The 15,235-nt window shown below is 36.8% G+C and overlaps 1 protein-coding gene across 5 annotated transcripts in view; it reads left to right on the top strand.

The window, feature by feature from the left end:
• The window catches only part of GLCCI1 (glucocorticoid induced 1), a 56,580-nt gene that overhangs the window by 13,826 nt on the left and 27,519 nt on the right, over nt 1-15,235 (top strand). For all 5 annotated transcript variants that reach the window (XM_061469268.1, XM_061469269.1, XM_061469271.1 and 2 more), the window contains exons 2-3: nt 6,145-6,296; nt 14,342-14,428. In XM_061469268.1, the coding sequence (XP_061325252.1) occupies nt 6,145-6,296; nt 14,342-14,428 (239 nt within the window). The remainder of the gene's footprint in view (nt 1-6,144; nt 6,297-14,341; nt 14,429-15,235) is intronic.

Here is a 15,235-nt window from a genome sequence, read left to right as displayed (position 1 = left end):
CTGGTTTGGTTTTGGTTTGTTTTCCCAGTATAGGTTACCTCTTGTGTTGATAGACTTGCTGTTTAATGTAGTTCAGTTTAAATTCTTATAAGCCTTGTCAGGTACAAAACTGAATTTTCCATGACTACCAGTCTGTTAAATGACGCTTTGTTGTTTTTGTTATTGTTGCTTGCTTGTTTGTTTGTTTTCTTTCTTTCTTCCTTCCTTTCCTGAAGAATTTTAGATATAGAAAGCACATCATGCAGGGATCTCAATCTCTGAAAAGGTCTCAAATCTCAAGTGGACTGCTTTATGCTTGTTCAGTTTGGTTGTTGGAGCCTTGGTGAGATTATGATGCTACTCCTTGCCTTTATTTTTGTTGATTCAGTGTTGCGGATAATGAGAAGATAATTAAGAGTGAATTGTGTCAGTCTGCTTAGTTACTTCAGAATGTCATCCCCCTTCATTTGTAGTCTTCCTCTGTATTGGTTTCTAAAAATAGAAATTTGGGAATAATTTCTGAAGTTGATAAAACTGAACTAAAACCAGTGTAGTGCACATAATAAAGATAGACATTTTACTGAGCTGAATGAATGTACAGTGTTTTGAGATGTATCAGAAAGTAACGTAAAATGACCATCTGTTATTATATCCTCCTACAAATATCCTTTTGGTGGCAAAACACTGTATTGCATTTTGCATGTTTGAAAAAAACAAATATTTTGTTTTAAGTTATTAAAGAGATTTAATTTGAAATTACAGAAGGAAGAATTCAATGACATTTTTTCCATTCAATTACATATTAGGGTATTATGTTTTTTAAGTTGCTGTTTAAAATCCTATTTTTTGTTATTTTGTCTGAATAGTATGTAGCAAACAGTATGCTCTTTGTTGTTCTGCACCACTCTGAACTGTTAATGCAGTCATTTTAGCCAGTTTGCAGATTGGGTCGGACACAAGTCCATCAGTCACTGGCAAATGGGAAACGTCTTCTGAACCAGTAGATCTGTCTTGTGGAGTAAAACTTCTAGGGACCCCAAATCCCTTGTTAATCTTTTTCATGAGAGATTTTGGCTTCCATTACAGGAGAAAAGCCTTCTTGAGAATGAAGATTGAAATTTTTTTTTTTTTTTTGAATGTCCTCTAAATCCCCATTTTTCAGTCTTTTTCCTCACAAAATCATAGCGACTAGTTCTGCAGATAAACATACACCAGCTTGTCCACCTAGCTACCTAACTGGAGGTGGGAAAGACCAGTCAAATGTACGTTCAGGAATCAGTACAGTATCACTATATACTCACTGGAAAAACAAACAAAAGTGAAAAAAAAATCCTTGACCAGACTCTTAAGAGTCTGTTCCTTCTCTTGTGTCTGAAAGTATACTTCTGTAATACTCAAGGAATCATAGTCCAAAGCAAGCAAGAGTGAAGTATTCCTTTTCATGCTTGTAGAAGATGTAACAGAAAGAGGGGACTTGACTAGACATGGGGTGTTAAGTCATCATCAGCTGCTGCTGTGGCAAACATGACCTCAGTGTTGGGCCATCATTCTTAGTAGTCACTGTGGGTCACCATTCATTAATATTCAGCTTTCTGTTTCTAGTTTATGATTTCCCATGATGTGTTCCCACATACTTCATTATTTAAGAGGCATTCACACAGGCATCTCTGAATAATTATTTTTGCCTAGTAAGAATGTCCAAAAATATACACTCCTTCATAACATAATATCTGGTCTCTGCATCTTCTTCAAGCCAGACAGCTTGAACTCTGACTTTGGGGCTCTTGAAAAGAGTCTTAAGCAGACTAGGATGTTCATCAAAGTGAGTCCTTTCAAGAGTCTTCTGTATTTTTGGAGGAAATTCTTCTGAAGTTGGTATTAATTTCCTAGGTAAAATGAAATTCTTTAGGAATGGATGAGAACAAAGCTTGGGAACTCATTCCTCTAGCGGCTCTGAAGGTGAACCAGAAGGCTCTGCAGTGTTAGTAACTGAACTGAACAGCATCTTGTTAAACTTTCTTGTGGAATTCAGTACTGCTATTTCATGGTGTCATGACTTGGCTGTCTTGGGTAAATAGTTTAAGTTATAGATTAACTTTGAAGAAAAAATCAAAATATTACTGCAGAAACGTTGTCTAGCATTTTGGCAGGAGTGTGTCACAGTTAACTGACATTGATAAGGAGGTGACAATATTAATACTCCTAGTTTTAGGAAACAATGAATTTTAGTTTTATTTCATGTTTTTCACTTAACTTGAAAGGAATCTGTGTCATCTGAGAAGTTCTTACGATAATTTTAGTCTGTTTAAGCTGAATATATCCATGCAGGAATGTGAGTGGAAAAGTTTTGGCCAAATTTGAACTGCATCTGTTAACTGCTGAGAGAGAGATGGAAAGAAAAGATGCTGACAGATGAGCTCCGGTGGATTTAGCTGAAGCAGTTATTACAATGGTACCAGTGCTAGCTGTCAGTCTCACTCTTCTACTGCAGGTGATTTTCCTCATTGCACATGTGGCAGAAAGCATTATTTAAGCTAAAATGGACTATGAACATGGCTTTGAGATTATATGCAGGTTAGCTGCCTCTATGTTGGATGAGAAAGCAATCTCTTCATTTTAGAGCTGTAGCAGATGGTTTTATTTGAGCCCTATGTCCTTTTCAAAAGAGCTGTCATGTGTTAGTCTCTTACTAAATTACATTTTGCTGGCAGAGAAACGTAAGCCTTTTTTTTCAATCAGTCTAGGTGGTATAACTAGAATTCTTTTGTCTCTCAATGCAGCGTACAGAACCATAATTTCATGATTTCATGCAGTTTATTTTAGTTGGTTCCTGCTGGGAGGTAGGATCACAGAGAATTTCACCAGCTGTAGTATTCAGGTGGACCCTTGTGTCACTTTGTGTAACATTTATAACTAGAAATATATAGCAATAGCCCTTAAATAGATGCCATTAAAACCTGTAGCATATTTTAAATAACACATACGCTTATAGGAAGGCAAAATTGCTTTTGTAATTCCTAGATAATTTTCAGGTTATCTATGTGCTTATGTGCTGTGTTCCTGAGTGTATTTGTTCTGGAGGTAGAGCTGAGCTCCTTGTGAGGTATGTCACACATCACTGAGGAAGACTTGTTCTGACTTACCACTGCAGTAAAATCTGTTCTTGCACTCTGATATTGTCAGATGAGATGCAGTCTGAAACTTGGGGAAAATCAGACTGTACCTTTAGAAATTTCTGAATATTGATGAAGCATTTCTGAATGCTCAAGTCTATTGGCTGACTTAAAGAGATGTTGAAGGGCTTTGGATGTCAGATGGTATTTAATGCATTTATTTTATTTTATTTATTTTATATATTTTTTTTTTCTTCTGTGAGAAAACTGGAGCATGGGTTTCCATCCTGAGAAAGTGATTTGCCTTGGAGTGGGATATTGATGACGGTAGCATCAAAATCCCATTGGTAATGAAAGTCTGGGGAGAAGCAAAAGTTCTGTAGTAGCTGCCCAGAGTAGCAGGAAGCCAGACTTATAATGAGATGAGAAAAACAAAATTAAGAAATAAAATCTGAGACCAATTTTAATATTTGGAAAACAATTCAAGCTGATCTGAGGCACCACTGTTGTGGTCCAGTTCAACACTGCTCTCTGCGGCATCCTGTCATCTTTGTAAACATTAGTGTACAAGACATTTTGTCAGATGCTGATTCGTAGAAGTTCTTTCGAATCTCAGGCTTATAGATTCCTTTTTTATTTTTCATGATTTAAGGGTATGTCATGAAAGGGTGAGAGTTTAAACTGTTATTGGACAGACCTTAGTGCTTCTGCAACCCTGTTGTTCCTTCTGGCTCTCCTGTGGTTGTTTCTGCCTGTTGTATTTCGCCAGCTCTGCCTGTAATGGGGAAAACTGTGTATTTATGACTTTTTGGGGATACATTTTAGCTTTCTTTGCTAGGTACGTTCACACATCGCTGCATGCCATTTCAAAGTAGATGGAAGGAACACAGACGAGTGGAGCAGAGTTGGTATTAAATTAGTGTTAACTTGGATTGTTTATGCAGTTGAGAAGTGGTTTGTTGCCTGTAATTCAAAAAAATACTGAAGAGTAGTAGGGTCTTACGAGACTTCATTTTTCCCTCTCCTTGCTTTAGGGTTTAACAGTCTACTTCCAAGATTACCGTGGAAAAATATAAATATAGTAACTTTTGTTGATTTTTGTTTCCATTCCGTTGTAATGGAATTATGTGAGTTTTTCATTTTGGGATTGCTGCTGCCTTTCCTTTGAGTGTAAAGCAAGACATAGATCTTAGTTATTCTCTGGTTGCAAGTATTTTGTGTGTGTTGGGTTTTTTGTTGGTTTTTTTTTTTTTTGGTGTGTTTTTTTTTTCCAGCAAAACTATTTAATGTAGAGTTCACAAAGGGATGCTTAGTCCTTATTTCCATATCTTCAGGCATTGTCTTGTCGGTTTCTGTTTACATAGTCTCTAACTTGTTTGAAAAGTTGTTTTTTAGAACATACTTAACTGCGTAGATATTTGACAAATTCCTGATAGTTTTTCGCATGCAATATATATCTGATGAACAGACGTTTTGGAGAAGTTTTCAAAACTCAGGCTACCCAAGAGTAGCATAGTGCCATAGCATCACAGTGAAGGCTGGAAGAATGCTTTGTAGGTACTCTCCTTTTATGTACAATGTGTTTCAGTCCATAAGTAAATGCAGGTTTTATGTTAAAAATTTGTCACCTTTATCTTGGGTTTCAGGCTTCTTTACTTTTAATAGTTCAAAAGTCTTTTGTAAAATGCAGATTTGTCACAGTTGAAATCCTGTGATGATAGATCTGTTTGAAATTGTAGGGATTCGATTTATAGCTAAGGCAGTCAAAACGATTATATTCTATGAAGACAGCATGATTTACTATTACACTTCCCAATTCATGGCATTATTTAGAATACTTCACCTAAAATGAGTAGCTAATGAAGTGTTTCAGCAGCTCTACATTTTCCTAAAATGATCTAATATTATCAGGTTCATATATAATACTAAAAGCATGTGTATTAGTGCAAACTATGCCCTAATCTGAATGCTGTATAAAGGATTGGTGATGGAGTCTGCCTTATGAGATCCAGCAGTTATAGATGTTGCACAAAGAGAAAATGCATGTGGAGGTTGGTGACCATGGTTGGGCTCAGGAATGTGCTAGCAGGTCTGCTCTCAAGTTCTAAGGAGTGAGAAGGGTTTTGGTGGGGCAGTCAGTGCGTAGCATGTGACTAACTTGAAAGTAATCTAACTTGCGAACTTCTTTTAGTAGGAGTGAGCAAAATAGACACTAGGTGCAATGTAGGGCTTAGGTTGACTTACATGAAGTGTAGAAAACAAGTATATGAAGTAATTTTGCCTAAAGGATAAAGCAAGATGATCCAGAGAGCATGCTGTAAAACTGTTCTTTCCCACATCAATCTCATGAATCACCCTACTCTATGCTTTCCAAATGAAATGCAGGAAAAAGTATTCCATGATCTAGGTGTAGGGGAAGAAAAGTACAGGGAGGAGTCAAAGATTGCAGCCGCTGTGATGAATGAAGATAAACATGGTAGCTGCCTTGACCTGAGCTGTGTCAGAGGGAAATACAGTCACACGCTTCCAGCTTGCTAAGGCCTGTATTGGGAACTTGTAAATAATATGGAAAGATGTACATGAGAGCAAGGAAGTGGATATGTCTTCTTAACAAGCACATTTTTTGTCATGATTTGTGTTTTAGTATTTAGAAAGCTAAGCTAGCTGACTTTAAAAAAAAAAAAAGTGACCCAGTACTGATAGTATGTTACATTTTCTATTTCCATATGTTCGGCTTTCCTAAGTTGCATCATAACTGCATTTAAATTTTCTCAGTGTTTTTTGTTGATGAAAACATATAAGTAGCCCAGTTCATTGCAGATATGAACACTCTTAAGTGGTATTGTTTGTAACTGTTAAGTTTTCCCTTTGGTATTTTCTTTTCTTCCTTTGTCTGGTGTTACTTGCTTTGATGTGATGGCATTCTTTCCAGCTTGGCATTTAGGCAAAGGTTTCTGATGTGTTCTTGCCATTGTGTGTCAGAGTTAGCTTTTAACATTTCACATCAAATTTAGCCTGACTTTTTTATTGATTTTGTTCTGGTTTTCTACAGTGGACAGGCCAAAATCCCAGCAAATCAGAACTTCTGGTACCATAAGGCGAACTTCTTCTTTGGACACAATAACAGGACCTTACCTCACAGGACAGTGGCCACGTGATCCCCATGTACACTACCCTTCATGTATGAAAGATAAATCTACTCAGGTAAAAGCTGTAAAATAAGACAACACAGATGTTTCGTGTAATTGATGTCTTCCTCATAATACTTTTATCACCTGATCTGGAATCTAAGCTCAACTTAATTCTGAAGAAATGTGGATTTACTTAATTTTATTATAAATATGAAGCCTTAAAATAGGGTACAATAGTGGTTTGGCTTTTTTTAAATCAGTATCAGTAATATGGTATGTGACAGATTATATTTTTATGCTTTTAGAAAGCAGTTGTCAAAAATAATTTTCTGTATGTGGGCAGCTCTGTTGAGGCTAAATAAGCAGATTTCAATCTCAGCCTTTTATCTGTTTTATTTTGAAGCTGCTATATGCAAAATTATGCTGAATGCTACTTAAAAAAAAAACAACATATATTCCATAGCAGTAGTGGCTGACAAAGTAAAGATTTTACTTAAGTGTGGTAATAAATATGTGGGTCTCAAAAAATGTATGTGCGTGGGGAGAGGAGGAGAGAGGTTACTGTTAAGAATTGATCAGTTTGTCACTAGTGGGGAAATCAAAAAGAGGAAGCTGGGAGTGAGCATACAATATGGTCTTGAGTTGTCTCCTCTGCTGCTTGATAGCAAGACAAATAAACATGCTGTGTGGAAGTTTCCTCTTGGAGCCAAACGTCAGGACAAGAGCATTACCACCAGCTGCAAAGGGAAGGCTACTGAGATTATTTATGGCCTGATACCCTTGGATACTTCTCAGGGCTCTGTCCTGAGTAGCAATCTCTGGCAGGTAGGCTGCTGTAGTATTAATTGTGCTCCAGTGTTCTTTGGCTAGAAAGATGAACATTATTTCTTGTCTGCTTCCTCCTCGTGCTGGTGCTTGTTGCTCACAAAGATGATCACTATCAAACAGGTAAAAAATATGTAATTCTAAACTCCCCAAATTATTACCAAAGAAGCTGCGTTCTTGGTTTTTCAGTACTGTTACCAGGGTGTGATGCAAGTCATCTGAGAAATACTTATTTCTCAAGACAAGTTAGAATATATAAATTATTTTCAGTGGCTTTAAAATGCACTGTAATTCAACACAGGAAGTCCTTTTATGGCGGAAGGATGAGCATAGAATGCTTAGAAAAGGAAAAAAGATCTGTCTGTTCCAGAAATCCTATTTAATGAATTTTGGAATCTGAAGATTAAATTCGTTTGAGGAAACCTTTAGGAACTGTGGTGGGGCCCTTTAACAAAATGCTGTCTGTGTCATACTCACTCAGCCAGCCAGTTTTAGCAAAAAAGAAGCAGCAGTGATCTTTACTGTCATGAAAGATCTACCTAAAAAGCTTTTAAGCCTGGATTTACTTCCAAGGTTGCCTCCTTTCACAATACTATGCCTTGAAAGTCTTTCTGTTTTGAAATCGTAATTTCCCTTCAGGAGATTTTTCAGTAGCATGCTTTGTAGTTACTCTATTTCTTAACCCCTCTCTTAAAACATGTGTCCATATCAAATTTCCCAAATACCCTTATGAATAGAAAGTTTACAATATTTAAACATTCACAAACCAACCTTTTCACTAGTTACAGAAAAGAGAAACAAACTTGTTTTATAAATATTTGAGCTCTGAGTATTTGGCAGTAAAATCACTTTCTTAGTGAGCTCGTGTGTGTTTAGGTTATTTGACCTGTTGGCTGCCACCTTTTGCCTCCTTCGGAAACAAAGCTCAGGGAGGGGGAAAAAAGAAGTTTTACCTTTTCAGCAGAGAGGAAAGCCAGTATTGTTATTGTTACAAGCCGAAATATTATTTCAAAAAGATAAGGGCATGGAAGTTTCATGGTTTGGATTTGTGTGGATGTCTTCTAAGAAGGAATTATATTAGCTGTCTTTTTATTCCAGTTATGAAAAAATGAAGGTTTAATACTGTTTAAGTTGAGTTGAAAAAAATGTGTCTTGACTACTCAGGACTATATGAATATGTAAATATAACAAGCGTAATGATTGGCACAGTGAATTCTGTATTTTTGCTTTTAAATGAAATGTTCACTAGGGAGGCTTTTAGAAGATGATAAAATATTGGCTCATGTTTTGGTTGTGTAGGGTTTTTTGTTGTTTGAGCTCTGTGGGATTTGAAGTATCTCTAATTCCAAGAACTAAAGAGGAGTTTCAAGTCATTGATGGGATGCATGCATGACAAATTAAGTTAAATTAAATTAAAACCTTACTCTTTGCTTGGGTACCAGCATAAGTACTTCTACTTCATGTTTGTTAGGTAAGTAACAGTTTAGCTCACGGGAGTTCATATAGTTTACAGTAGCTAAAAATAACAACACTTGGTAGTTTAGCAGAGTGGAAGATAGGAACATACAAAAGAAATAAAAACAAGATGATGAAAGCCAATAGACCAATTTTTTGTGTGAACATGTTTCATTGGAGAATAAATTATCTCGTTTCATTTACAAACTCATGAACATTTATACTGTCGATATAACTCACATTGTAGGTGGAACAATTATTTCTCTTTCAAGGGTACTTTTTGTCTCTAAATAAACATTAATTTAAAATACAAATTTTGTGCCATTTTGTGAAGGTGGTGATTATGACTGTTCTAAGTTTCTTAGAATTCTTGGGTTAAAAAAACAGATTCTGGTCTTCATCATGATCATACGACCATTTAATGAGTTTTATCCCAAGTCCTTGTTTCTCATTTACGCTTTTTGAAGCTGTACATGCTCATGAATAAAATGTTTCTTTTTTCTCTAAAATTAATCCAGGATTATTATTTAAATAATAATTTTATTATTTAAAGAGAGGAAACAGAATTTTGTTTCTTTATGTTGCCTCTTGATAGTAACTATAGTTGTATTTCTGTATTCCTCTTACCTACCTAGAGTATTTTGACTGAAAACACTGAAGTAAGGTTGTTATGTTTGATTTTGGAAAAACATACTATGACAGTGTGTATTGTGACACACAGTTCCAGATTTCTCAGGATTCTGCATGAATTTATGTTCATGTGTATGTGTATATGCATACAACTATCCGATCTTAGGTTTGTATAGTCAAACATACAGCACCTTATTTAGTATTAAGTATTTCAGAAATGGAAGGAAGCTTACCATTATAGGAAGTTGTTATGTGTTGATATACTTTGTGATCCCTTTCCTAGGTTTCCCCACTGTCCTACTTCCCTCTCATTTTCAGTATATTTTGAACTTTTTATTAAGGCCATTTAAAACTCTGAATAGTTTCCTTCCCTGTTTTTTTCCATCTCTTTTGGGAGCACTGGTGAAACAAGTTTGTATACTTCTTTTTCATGCTGTACATGTACATGTATTTCCCTCTTCCTACTATAAGGAATAATTCAGTGTTGAAATAGCTATGCCTAACCTCAGAATCTTCAGAAACATTTGGATAATTGTCATAGTTGGTTTAAGGTAATTATTTGGCAGTAGCTAAATAATTTTAAATATTTTTATATAATGAAAGAGATTAGAGATAAATGTGTGTTGATATCATAAAAAAGATATTTCCAGTTAAAGTTCATCTAATCTTCCTTAGACTAAATAGTACAGAGAAAAAAATGACTAAATGGAATACGATCCCCCCCCCAGTGATGACTTAAACTGGATTCCAGTATCCCTGGATATGCCTTTTTCATTGTATAATGCAACTGAATATCATACAAACAGAAATTAAGAAAGTTTGTAAAATATCTTTCAGAATTTTTACTTCTCTCTAATCTGAAGAATAACGCATACAGTAAAGAATAAACTGAAATGCTTAGCTAAAATATATTTTTGTTCTTGTGTGTGGGTCAAGGCTTTAATGTAGTTAGCTCTCATTAGTCACCCGAGTAAAGTTTTGTTTTCTTTTGGGAAGAAATTTTGTCACTTAAAAATTAACATAGTAAACCAGGAGGCTCAATTACTGAAGCTTTTTCATTGGTGTATTAGTTACTGCTTTCATGGAATAGTATAATGACATACTTTGGGTGGAAGGGATGAAAAGTAAGAGATGTGTGTCATTTAACTATGAATTTATGATTCTATCTTTCTGGTGTTTAAGAGGAGTCATAACCTATAGTCAAATTAACTTCCCACTCCAGGCTGTTTCTTTCTGTAAAATTTCTAGAGGGCCTTTGAATGCTTTAGAAACATCTGAAGACTCATCAGACTTTCTCTCTCCTACTGCTGTTACTGTGTTTCTTTTGAATGTGAAAGTTCTTCAGAAACATAGTTTCTTCCCTTGTAAAACCTAGGCTTGTGTTCTCAATATTTGCACCCATCCCCCAGTGTAGTTAATCTGGAATTCAGACTGGATATAGTAATTGGAGTGAAGGGCTGGCAATAAAATGTGATAAAGTAATTCAGTCTTATTTTAGGTTTAGGTAGGTTGGTACTCCGTGCAGTCATTCTGATTTAAATTAAGTGGAAAGAATGTAGGTGTATATCCCTGCTATGGGTGGAAAAGGAGCGCAGAATTACCAAACGTGTTGGAAGAAATGCTAATGTCTACAAGGTTGGGTGAGTTAGAACAATGGTAATTGTGATTTACATTAAGACTGAAGAGAGCAACCAGATGTAGTGTTCTCAGCATGCCCTATCCCATGCACGTGCTTTTAAGCATTGTGTCAACTGAAACTGGGACTGTGAACCTTCACATTTTGGAATAATAGCGGTCCTTCTGCTGAAGCTGCATTATGTGTGACATAATATTTTCCAGGTTCTCCTCCTAAAATATTTTAAATGTTAATTACTGAACATAGACTTGCAGGAATAATCCTTCAGTTTCGTGAAGTTCAGTTCATTCTTAAGTGATGCTGTAAATTTGTTTCAGCTCTGAAATATTACCAGCTTCACTGATAGTGCTTATGACCTCTCTTACTGTGTTTCTGACTTGAGGTGCAGAAACTTTCGCTTCATCTACTATGATTCAGAATTAATTTTTTTTTTCAGATACAGTTTTGAGTTACTTTTTTACTTTTATCATTTTTTTAAATATGCTTACCACATGGGAAGTACACTTGCAGCTTGAATTGGAAGCTTGCATGGGTAAGCCTGTTTTGTAGAAATTGTAAATAAAGATAGGAAAACAATTTTTGTGAAATGTGGCATATCAGGGGTGCTGCACACCCCTATCATTTATGATATAAATTACAGCATTCAAGTGATATGCAAGGTGTTCATACATGAACTGTACTTAGGAAAGCAGAATTTCTGTTTGGATGTAAAAAGAGTGGGGTTCTTTTATGTTGATTTTGGTTTGGTTTTTTTTTAAAGCTTTTGCATGAATATAAGGATTTTGGGTTACAAACCCAAAACTTACCTTCGTATTATGTGGGTTACAATGTATTATAAGTGGAATTTTTTAGCGTCTGAAGATGACTGGCAAGTTATAATCTGGCAACTGCCTATGTTGTGTTATTTTTAACCTTTTTTCTTTTCCATCTGAATATAAATAACACATTAACAACGTTCCCTGTCTTCAATACTGTGCTAGGAACGTCTTTATAGTATTTGTAATCTAATATTGCAGATAAATTGAGGGACACAAATAGTCTGCCCCCTGTATACTGATGCTTGCATGTATATTTTGACAGGTTGTGACTTGACTCAATTTACCAGAGATTGAAAACAGCTGTGTAATCCTTGTCTCAGGGGAGATAGTATTTGAGTGGAGGAGTGTCAATGCATTATTTGAAAAAGTACAAAATTTAGTATGAAGAGAATGGGTGTTTTATATTTGTTACTTTTGATTTCTGATTAAATCAGCTAAAATAATAAGGATTCCAATCTTTCTCTCCTAACTTGTGTTGTTGATGAAGCTTTTCAGGGTGTTGCTATTAGTTTGTTCTTGTCCTTGATATCTGGATCTATATCTGTGCTCATTAAAAAATACAGGCAAACTCTTGCTCTGTACATATGGTTTGGTTTTTTTTTTAACAACTTCTCTTTGTTGAGAAACTCACTTTGGCATTTTAGACACTTGATGTCTTTTTGGTTCTTTTTAGTAAGCTGTAGTTGAAAGGCTATGGGCTTGTAGTGATCCCAGATACACCCTCCTTCAACAGGCAACTGATCCAGGTAAACCCTCCTGCAACAGGCAACTGAAATGCCTGTTTCTACTTCTTCCTGGAGTCATTGCCAAACTGTGGAGCAATGTTATATTCAGGAAACACTCTTTGAAAGATAAATTTTCAAAGAATTCCCTTTGCATTGATCTTTTTCGTATGAGGGTATAATACGAGCTGTACTTGGGATATAGTAGAATGTTTTAAGAAAAGGGCAGTTTAAATTGGGGAAGTAAATTGTGAAACTGAAAGCCCATGATTTTAAAGAAGAAACAAATTTCCCTTGGCTGAGGAATTCCTCTATTTTCCTCATAGGTTTAAAATGAAAGTTTTAACTCTTCACTCTCGCTATTTTATTTTCATAACCATATTGTATTCTAGCTTTTTCCCCAGACACACACAAAGAGTCATATAATAAATACACAGGACCCTAGCTTTTATAAAGACTTGTTTTTTTCTTTTCTGAGAACATGCAGTAAAGACTTCATTACTGACTTTTTCCATTTCGCTTTCTAATCGCCCACTCAGCTTGCTGGGCCTTTGGTGGAAGTATTCCTGGTGGTGTAAAAATAACCAAGGAAAAAAAAAAACACTAAAACCATGGAAAAAGTGCAGGGCTGGCAGAAAATACAAGTGAGATATGTAGGCCCATGCACACAAACTGTCTTAGCACATTCAATATCAGCACTTACAAGTTAGGTGCTGGGCTGCCATGGTATTGTATGTGCCATATAATACTATGGCAGTGCAGTGATTATGAAGGTATCGCTTGTGCTCGCTCTGAAACTACAGTTCGGTGCTGAATGATGCCTGGCCCAGCATGCTTGGCTGGGGAGGTCTGGCCCCAGAGGGCTGCTTCCACCTCTCTTCACAGGGCAGTGAGGGTGAAGAGCTGCACATGCAGTTTTCATGGTATTCTCCAGGGCAGTGCTTCCTGAACAGAGTAGTGTCTGCTACATGTGTGGGTACTACAGAAGTTTCTACACCCTAGAGAGGAAGCAAGAGTAAGGAAAACTGGTGAGAAAGAGGGTTTCCATGTGTAAGAATGAAGTCCTTTAGGGAGGTGGATCCCAGATCCTGTCTTTCCTGCTCGACAGGGGTCCTATCTCCCTTGGAGGTGTATCAGCAGTGGTCGTCCTGAAAAAACTCACTGCCAAATTTGCCTTGTTTCTAGTGGTATCAGTCACAAATGTGCCTCTAGCCCTGAGTTTTATATGGTTCATACTCCAAACTCGCCGTGGATTTTAGGTGTCCTGTTGCTCCTCTGGCAGCCGGTAACCCCCTTGTTCAGAAATGCTGGTGCATAGCCTCAATTTTCATAATAGTCTTATGGTGAATCTGGGAGATCTGGCTCCCAGACTCTTCTCAATCTTTGGGATTTAACTTTACAGCTCCTACATCCAGAGACAGTCCTGACACTTCTGGGCTTGCAACAAGGCTGGAAGAGGTCTTCCTGTCACTGTTGTGCTCATGTAGGTCAGTGCTGAAGGTGAAAAAAGGTGTATCCGTGTCAAGGCAGAGTTAGCAAGAGGGAACTGATTATATGGCTCTGATTAAGGAAGACAGGTGGGAGAAGTGAATCCTGGCTTTTGGTCTTTGAGTTTGTTTGTGCACTTTTATTTGTTTGTTTATTTGTTTTTTTTATTGTGTGGCTTTCTAAACTGTCCACTGAATGCAAACAAGAAATGGACACCAAAGCACAGATGGGAGTAGCCAGGTAATATTTCTGTGACTGCCAGGCCTCTGATTCCTTCTTCAGTAATGTGTAGTCCTCATCCTGTGTAAATGCAAGTTTACAAAGCCTTAGTTTTCTGTATTTTTTTCTTATTATTATTTGAGACTGTTACTGCTGCATATCTGATCCTGAAATTTATTCTTCTTTCTTAATTTGTTCAGACACTCTAATGCCTGTCCTCTGACACTGCAGAAACAGTAAAGCAATAATTTGTGACGGAAGTGTTCTTATCTAGAGAATTCTGTACAGTGTATTTTCCTTTTTTTTTTTTTTTCCCCTCCTCTAGACACCTAGCTGTTGGGCTGAAGAGGGAGCAGAGAAGAGGTCACATCAGCGCTCAGCATCATGGGGAAGTGCTGATCAACTAAAAGAGGTGAGAAGTTTTGCACAGTGGAGACTTTCAAGTCTTGATATGTCCAAGACATTTTTTAATCCCTATCTGGAGTCCAGGAAACTGCACCTTTTCCCTCCCCTCTGTTGCTTTTGAAACAGGTTTTACCTCCAAAATAAGAGTTGTTTCAAGAGTGGTTGTTATCTTATGCCTGTTCAATTTCCTCTCTTCCCACAACAGTGTTGGCTGTGAAGCAGTGGCCAGGGTGGGTGCTGTGGAACCAGGTTGTCACTGCTTACCAGTTTTTCTGTTCAGAGTTACCTTAGCTAGCTTTCTGTTCTTTAACACTGCCCTCCTGAGAGGGGCAAAGTATAAGTCAGTATGTTAGCACATTCTTGTTTGGAAATGTTGTTCAGGTTTTAGGGTGGAGATAGAGGACATCATATTCACAAATGAAAAAGGAGGTTAAGTGTTGATAGAGTAATAGTATGATTACTTGAAATAGTATTTTGCTGTAGACTACAATTGCAACTAGGAAGAACCCACCGAAACTCAAGTGGATTTGCATCATGAGAAAGCAGGTACAGTAAAATGGTCTCCAGCTCAACTGAAATACCAGTATTTGTCAGTTTTTGTCCCAGTAAACTCCATTCTGTCCAGAGTTCATGTAACTCTAGCTCTGCCCAGTACTTAATAACTGGCTTCCAGTCAGCCTCATTCTGCTGTCAGGAAGGGTGCAGCCTGTGTTCAAGAGCTACACAGCTCTTTTTAAGAAGTTAATCTTGCACCACATTCACATAGGGTGGGGCTTTTTCCTGATACTTGGCTTTTGAACCCTCTCTTCTGGAT

The sequence above is a fragment of the Pezoporus flaviventris genome, unplaced genomic scaffold (genome assembly GCF_033815535.1).
Source record: "Pezoporus flaviventris isolate CSIRO_AGI_PZ_B2104156 unplaced genomic scaffold, CSIRO_AGI_Pfla_v1 ptg000055l, whole genome shotgun sequence".
In the NCBI taxonomy this organism is placed as follows: Eukaryota; Metazoa; Chordata; class Aves; order Psittaciformes; family Psittacidae; genus Pezoporus; species Pezoporus flaviventris.
The sequence above is the reverse complement of the archived record's forward strand: the minus strand, read 5'-3'. Positions and strand labels throughout refer to the sequence as shown.